Raw genomic sequence first — 8,598 nt, 5'->3', positions numbered from 1 at the left:
TTTCAAATATTCCTCAACAAGACCCGTAAAATTAATAATTTCATAATAACCATTAAGATTCAAGAACTTATCCCAAGATCCAATAATTTGCTACTAATGATCACTTAGTCCAATTAAATGGCCCAAAACAATTATTTTTAATAAATCTTGAATCAATGATTGATCATTTTTGATGAATTCGGAAAGAATGCATTTAAATAGAAATTAAGATATAGTGGAGCAAAGAGAATGTATACATAAATATTTAGAATTACATAAGGATTTAAGAAGGTAAAAGTTACCAAAGTAAAGCAAGATGTTCTAGTTTTCCCACTTCATGTTTCGAATAAGAAGGCAAGCTATTTGTATTTTGAGCGATACAATCAGAGGAAAACGGAGGTGCAGTACTTGCTATCAAAATTCAGAGGAATGAGAAGGACAAATTATGTTTGTTTGTTCAAGAATCAGGCAAGAAGGCGAAAGCAATTAGAACAAGGCACCATTGTTGATAATTTCGAAAGTTTCATGTCAAAATGGCAAGGAAAGAAAGCACGAAAAGCCATTGTTCTATACTCGAATTCTCAGAGTTATTTTGAGGGAGAAGACTGCGAAATTCAGAGGAATAGAAGGCAAGAGATTTCGAATGGCTTAAAATGGAACAAGAGTAAATTTTTGATTTCAGTTTTGTTAAATGAAATTAGGGTTTGGGTATTTTAATCAAAATAAAAAAAGGAAAAGAGGGAAGAAATTAAATTGAGAATGTTTCATGTCATGTGTATTTAAGATCATTCTCGCACTGATAATTCTCTTAAACTAACTCGTCTTAAAATATTAATTTTCCAAATGTTACATTAACTCACTTTTTTAATTTCATCTCATCTACATTTGAGGCTTTTTTTTTAGGAATAGAAAGAGTACTTCATAAAACTTTTGGTTTGATTTTGGAGAAGAAAAGATCTAACTTAAAAATATGTGAATGGTAAGAAGACATATATCAAACATGTTGATGAAAATTAATGAAAGAATGTGATGCAACAGTGAATGTATAGTTTGATGCACACTATAGTGAAAGGCCACAAAGGTATTTTTCGACGAATGTAACTAGTTTTCTCGTTTAGGTTAAAATGACATTTTTTTGCATTTAATGTCATAAATCATACATAACTTCCAATGGGAGAAGACCATGTCATCAATAGATTGACTTTAATGTTTTAGCTAATGCAAAAGATGTAAGAGAATTGTACTAAATAACGGTTTGCACCAAGGTTATGAAAGGACTCTCCCACATTAGGATTCTTAGTGCTTCTAGATGATCTACTACTATAATGCACCGAGATGCCACAATTATAAGATAACTTACGTTTATTTACATAGCAAATTTCTGATTTTTACTCTTAATTGTTTAGAGAAATAGAATCTACTTCTTGCTTTTACTCTTGCATTAGCACACAAAAGGCTGTGTGAATTAGGTGTTTTTCCTTGTATGTTTACTAACCTGATCGTTGAAGGTGGTTTCCAAAGGTAACTCTTTGGAGCAGCTGATATTTGTTACTCGTGTAGTTATTTGAAGGTGGTCTTAATCGAAGAAAGACTATATAGGAAAGACAAACCCCAAAACTAACATTATCATTGTTTATCTTGAATCCTAGTACAAACCAAGCTTTGTGCTAAATTAATTATGTGTAGTCCTTGACAGAAACGCCAAGTAAAAGTTACATAAAAAAGTTTTAAGTAAATAACTAGAAAATTACATAAACGATAAACCTTAAACTAAAGAAAAATTTGAAATTTGTTAAGGATGAACTTTCACAATTTAGGAATTAGAATTAGGAGATAGATTTAGCAAATGAATTAAATGAAAATGAAAAAGGATTACTAAAGTTAATTGGTTATAGTGATCATTAATAAATTAGGCTAAGAAAAGGGTAACTTTGTTTTGATACTTCTTAATTCATTTTGTGTAAGCATTTTAAAAATTAAAATATTTATCTTCCACATACATTAAACAACTATATAATAAAGTTTTACTTTATGAAATTTTAAAATAATTATGTAAATAAAAGATTAATGTTGGCAATTTTTCGAGTTAGATTACTATTTTTTCCGACTATAAAGCAGCACTAGAGTAACGTGAACAACGAGGGGCTACCCGCTCACCATATTGATATTGCTGATTTTGGCAAGTTGTTTTAGTTGATTTTTGGTTTTTTGTCTTTTAGTTGGTAGAAAAAATAAAAAAATTATTTTATAAAAATTGACTTATGAGTGTTAAAAAGCTGATTTGATTTTTTTTTTTTTATAACTTTTAGCTTATTGATCAACTTTTAATTTAATAAATAGCCAATGATTAAAATCTATGTGGAAAATTTACCCAGAATATTCTAACTTTTTACTAATTTCCTTATAATAATTTCAACCTTTGATAAACATGAATAATTCTAACTACATGAGATGAGATGTTTGGTAAGAATGCACTACGTTAACCTCTTACTTACACAATAAGTCATTTTGCATAAAAAATAAAAAAGTAAATACTAAATTACATTATAAAAAATGAAAAAAAATTAAAAAGAGAAATCATATAAGTTTATTTTTAAATTTTAACTTTAAAATCTTAATATTTTTGATTTTTGATATTATTATTTCATTTCTTAGAAATTAATCTGCAAAAACCGGTCACGCAATGATATTTCTGACTAAGTGATCCTAAATTGAGATTATTAATAGTTAATCAAATATTGAGATTCTTAGAAAAATTAATAAAATATTAAATTATTCTAAATTATATATTTTTAACTATTATTATTAAATATTTTTTAAACAACCAACTTATACAACTAATATAAAAACTAATTAGAAAATCTACACTTTCAACTAATTAAACACACGAATAGTCTTTTACCAAATATCCGAACCACACATTGAGACTACTAGTAGTACACAAGAAAAATCAAATCAATTGACTATTACCTTGAAAAAAACCAAAATAAAAAAACCAAAAAAAAAATAAAATTTGCCTCACTTCTCAAACCTAACCCCCTCTCATATCCCACCACCTCTCTAATTTTCTCTGTTTATAGATCTCCCACACATTTTCCCACCTTCATTTCATTCTCTCATCAAACTTAATTCCGAATTACCCACCATTAATCCTACCCTTAATTCATCCAATTGAATTGAAAATGTTTCTATTTGATTGGTTTTATGGAATTCTCGCATCTTTGGGGTTATATCAAAAGGAAGCTAAAATTCTCTTTTTGGGTCTTGACAATGCTGGAAAAACCACTCTTCTTCACATGTTGAAAGACGAGGTAATTTTTTTCTTGAATTTTTTGATTTAGGGAAAAATTGATTTAGGGATTTTGACTTTTGTTTTTGAATGATTTGTTTTCAGAGATTAGTTCAACATCAACCGACTCAACATCCTACTTCAGAGGAGCTAAGTATTGGGAAAATCAAGTTTAAAGCTTTTGATCTGGGTGGTCATCAGATTGCTCGTAGAGTTTGGAAAGATTATTATGCCAAGGTTTTTGTTCCCTTTTTTTAAATATATATTAATTTTGATTTTGTGACAATTGACAAATTAGGAAGTTTTGGTAAACGATAAATATTGATTTTCTAGATGATAGAGACCATGAATAGCATATAAGGTACTCTGGATCTGTTTCTTGTGGTGAATTTAGTTCTTTATATTTAATTAATTCAGCTCTTATTTGGGGTTTTATGATCGGATTACTTATGGGATTTTGATATGAAAAAGTCAATGTTAAAGGTCTTTTTTTTCAGAGGGTTTAATTAGATTTGAAAGTTGCTCATCTTTGTGTGCGGTTCGACATTTGGGGTGGGTTTAATATAAAAGTTCTTTGATGATGATTATTTAAAGTTTTATGATCATTTGAGCCTTTCTGTGGTTCATGATTTTGGTCTAGATTTGATATGGGTTTTTATGATGATTTAAATTTTGTATGCTAATGAGTTTATGTGGAGATTGTACGAGTTGATAAATGGTGATAATTGGGTTTTAGAATGAATTGTTGTTTAATGCTTTTTTTTTTTTTTTTTTTTTTCCAATTTTGGAATCTGCCTGTGTTGGATTTTGTATCCTGGATTGCAAATCCGTATTAATACCACCTTTGTTTCTTTGTTCTCATATGCTTATATGCCTTTCGAAGTCTTGCATCACATAAACTGTGAAGTATAAGAATTTGACACTGTTGGTATGCTATATAGCTGTAAAGTATTAGAACTTAGGTTATTTAGCTTTAAAGTTTAAGGTATATTTTGAAGTTGAACACATAAGTTCCTATATTTTCCATGATTATATGCTTATTAACTCTAGAAATTAATATAAGTTCTTTTATGTTCAGATACTCTCATGCATATTTTTAACTTAAAGTCGTAGGGTTCATTTGGCGTGATGTTTTGGGCTCATTTTGGACCGTGAGGTGGTTTCTCTTATTGTGAATTTATTCTTAACAACCCCTTATTTGAACATGTCTAAATATACTCAACTTATTTGTACTTATTCGATTGTGAGATGATTGTGGTAGCTTATATTTGAACATAATTTAGAATGTTTCTTTTTCTAAGATTTATATTTATGGGTAATCTTGGGCTGAGGTTAGAAAGCTGGGGGGGTAAGTGAAATGATGAGTTGGAGGAAAGATGGAGGAGTTGGGGGCTAGCAAAGTGTTAACATCATTGAGTACCTGACCTTTGCACGAAAGAGTGCTTGGATACTGACTTTTTTCTTTATTTGTTACGTATCACATATGGTGAATGTTATTGTAGGCCTTTAGCGGCCCTTCTATTCCCTTATAGCTTATAATGGAAGATCTGATCTTGTAGTTCTTTTGGCTATAAGTTATCCACCCGGTACATTTCTGTATATGGCCCTTTTCCATCTATCGTAATGTAGCATCACCAATGTATTTTATCATGTTATGTGTTCCTTGTGGTTATCACCCAACTCCTAGAAACTGAACTGAACTATAAACATATCTAAGGGGGTCAAAGATAAAGAAAGGACCTAATTGTCGTTTTAATATCTGGATTAAATGATCATTTGACTGACCTCGTGAGAGAATTTTATCTTTGTCTTTTTGACTTGTTTAATGTTTTGTAAAAGTAAAATTTGCTTGACTTTATATGTAAAATATGATGATTGATGAACACTAGAGTGCCCATGTTCTTTTTAGCATTTCTGTTTCCATGAAGGAAGACCTTTGGATATTTTCCATTATAGTACGCAATGCTTATTTCTTTCTTTTCTCCCTACTGTTCCTCTTATATTGGGTGGGTGGTGAGTTGTGCAACATCTTTCTAGATGGAACCCTATATCATTGTCTTTGGTCGTGTTTAGTTCAACTCACCATTGATAATTCATCATCATCATATCCGGTATATCTCATCCATAGAAAACCATGAGCAGGGTCTGGGGAGGGAAGGAAAGCGGAAACTCATACCCATAAAGGAGAGCGCGGTCAAAGAGTCCCTCAATTCGAGATTGATAATTAAAGGATAAAATCACCGATGGGTTTGTGTGTTCTTGTATGAGTGAGCTTTATGCCTCATCCTTACCCATTAACCCTGTACAAGATCATTTGTGCTTCTGTTTACTCGGGTCTCTCATGTGCTTCATATCGTTCATGTAGGAAGTTGGAAGTTAAACTCGATCGTTGTTGGGTTTATACTCTTATGTCTATACGTCGGTTATGTTTTCTTGTTCATTATCCGTAACACTTTTTGTTTCTTTCAAGTGCAGGTTGACGCCGTTGTTTACCTTGTGGATGCCTTCGACAAGGAGAGATTCGCTGAATCAAAGAAAGAGCTCGACGCACTGCTCTCTGACGAAGCCTTGGCCAATGTTCCATTTCTTATCCTAGGGAACAAGATTGACATACCGTATGCAGCTTCCGAGGAGGAGTTACGCTTCCATCTCGGGCTTGCTAATTGCACTACTGGTAAGGGTAAGGTGAATCTTGCGGGTACCAATGTTCGTCCCCTTGAAGTATTCATGTGCAGCATTGTCCGTAAGATGGGATATGGTGATGGATTCAAGTGGGTTTCCCAATATATCAATTGATATTAGAACCAAGATTCTTTTTTCTTTCGATATCTGTTGTTATGCTATTCTACGTGGGTTATGACTACAAATAGAATTCGTAAGACTGATTCTTTAATTTTTATTGTGAGGTCGACACACACTCTTGTCAGTTTAATATGCTACATGGAACTCCTTTAGAACGAGATTTTGTTTTATTACCCTTTTTATCCCCCTTTGTTACGACGTGTATTTATCAAGTTATGGATTGTGTTGGGGCAAGAAGATTTTGTGCCGATGAAGATCAAAAACTTGGTGCGCTCCCAACTCCAAGGACTAAATTTGTTCAAAACAGATTTGATAATCTGATATTCACCCAATCTTTTAATCGAACTTAACTTGATTCGACTTAAAAATGCATTTGCAATTATATAAAAATCAACATGGACACAGAATTCTATTTTAAACTGATCTGAAATAGCTATTTCGAAATCACCCTGATGATTCAAATTAACATCTATACCAAGGACATAAGTTGTAGTTGGTATTTCATCATACTCATTTGGCTAAAATCACCAAATTAGAGATATTCGCCGACTAAATTGTGCTACTAGTTACGAATGGATTGGAAGCTCAAATGTTCAACATGTTTAAACGCAGAAAATAGCACATTACAACACAAACATTAGACATAAGGTCATAAATTGACTTGATGTTAAATGTGCTGGATGTGAGAACTAAAAAAAAGGAGTTGATGAACATTACAATCATGAAAGAATATTTGTGAGATTATTAGCCTAAAACTTAATGCTTCTCTCAATTAACACCAATTGTTCTATTCGGTTTTTACATTTTAAGTAATATACAAATTCAATTATAAATATCTCTAATTGGACATAATTAAAGATTATAAAATTAATATTAATAAAATTTACATTGAGAAGAATCAAACAAGATCTCATTTGACTATATTTTGACGTTTAGATTAAGAAAAAATGCTAATTAAGAGTGATAAATAGTTAGTATCAAAAAATAAGATAAGATAATGGTTGTGAATTGAAGGGAATATCATATTTGAGGCAAGTTAGAAACTTTCCCAATCTTTTAGCCTTTTTATAAAAGGGTAGACTAGAGAAGGAAAATATTATATGAAAATCATATTCAGGATATTACATTAAAAAGTGGTATTTACTTCTGCGAACAGAAGACCCAATTCTCTGTTAATTTTCTCTTAAAAATATATCACCAAAACTTGGCTGAGACCGTCTCAAATTGAGACCAAGAGTGGGCCGGTCCAATTCGTGCGTTTAACAACATCACACGTTTTTCCTTGTTTTTTCCATTTTCTGGGCATTTATCAAATTTGACCTTAAAGGTATCAATTTTGACCTTAAAGGTATCAATTTCAACGTAAAGTAATACTTAAACATATCAATTAAAGTAAAAAATTTCAATTTGAACTTATAAGTGATCAATTTTGACGTTAAACTGATCAATTTCTACCTAAATATGGTTCTGTTTCACAATTTTAGAACGAAGTTATATAAAATAGTATTATTCTATCATTCTATGGATGAATTTCAAACAACAAATGAATGGTCAATAAAACTATCAATAATAGTGTTAAAACTATTAACATATTAAATTTGAACTAAATACTATACAATATATCTATACAATTTGAATACTTATTTTTAAAACGATAATTGAAGATTAGAAGTTCAAAATTGAGTTAGATTATAAAACATCATTGTCAAATTATATGTCATAATTTAACTGTTAACATATTCAATTTGAACTAAAACCTATACAATATCTTTATAGACTTTAAAATACTTATTTTGAAAATGATAATTGGAGCTTATACGTTCAAAATTGAGTTAGATCATAAAACATTAATTGTCAATTTATGTGTCATAATTTAACTATTAACATATTCAATTTGAACGATTTACAAATATATAAAAACGTGTTGAGGAAAGAGTAATATCACTATTATTTTATTATTGATCGATGGTTAAAGAGTACAAGTACTCTTATGTTTCATTAAAACCATCATGTTGCATTGAATAAAAGTACTTGTATTGTATGATGTTTTAACACTATTATTGATAGTGTTATTGACAATTCATTTATTGTTTAAAATTCATCCATAAATAATACCATTTTATTAACTTCGTTCTCATTGTGAAACAGAACATATTTAGATAGAAATTAATCAGTTTAATGTCAAATTGATCACAAATAGGTCAAAATTGAAATTTTTTATGTCAATTGATCTGTTTAAAATTTACTTTAAGTTGAAATTGATACCCTTTAAGGTCAAAATTGATACCTTTAAGATTAAAATTGAAAAATGCCGATAAACTGGAAAAAACGAGAGAAAGCATGTGAAGTTGATACACGCGCCAATTGGACCGGTCCATTCTTGGTCTCAATTTGAGACGGTCTCGGCCAAGACCAACTGAAAATATATATGCCCGTGGAAGTATACATTTATATAACAATTGTAAAATGTTGATCCTTAATATGATGTCACATATATTAAACAAAAATTAACTTGAGGGAGAGGTTTT

The 8,598-nt window shown here is 30.3% G+C and overlaps 1 protein-coding gene across 1 annotated transcript; it reads left to right on the top strand.

Moving 5' to 3' along the window:
• The first annotated feature begins 2,945 nt into the window (after positions 1–2,945).
• LOC130821650 (GTP-binding protein SAR1A-like) lies at positions 2,946–6,228 on the top strand. Its single transcript, XM_057687440.1, has 3 exons — positions 2,946–3,290; positions 3,374–3,505; positions 5,744–6,228. The coding sequence occupies exons 1-3, from the start codon at positions 3,162–3,164 to the stop codon at positions 6,062–6,064; spliced, it is 582 nt and encodes a 193-aa protein (XP_057543423.1). The 5' UTR covers positions 2,946–3,161; the 3' UTR covers positions 6,065–6,228.
• The last annotated feature ends 2,370 nt before the right edge of the window (positions 6,229–8,598 follow it).

Source organism: Amaranthus tricolor, chromosome 1, assembly GCF_026212465.1.
Source record: "Amaranthus tricolor cultivar Red isolate AtriRed21 chromosome 1, ASM2621246v1, whole genome shotgun sequence".
Taxonomy (NCBI): Eukaryota; Viridiplantae; Streptophyta; class Magnoliopsida; order Caryophyllales; family Amaranthaceae; genus Amaranthus; species Amaranthus tricolor.
Note: the sequence above shows the minus strand (reverse complement) of the source record. Positions and strands in the feature narration are given on the sequence as shown.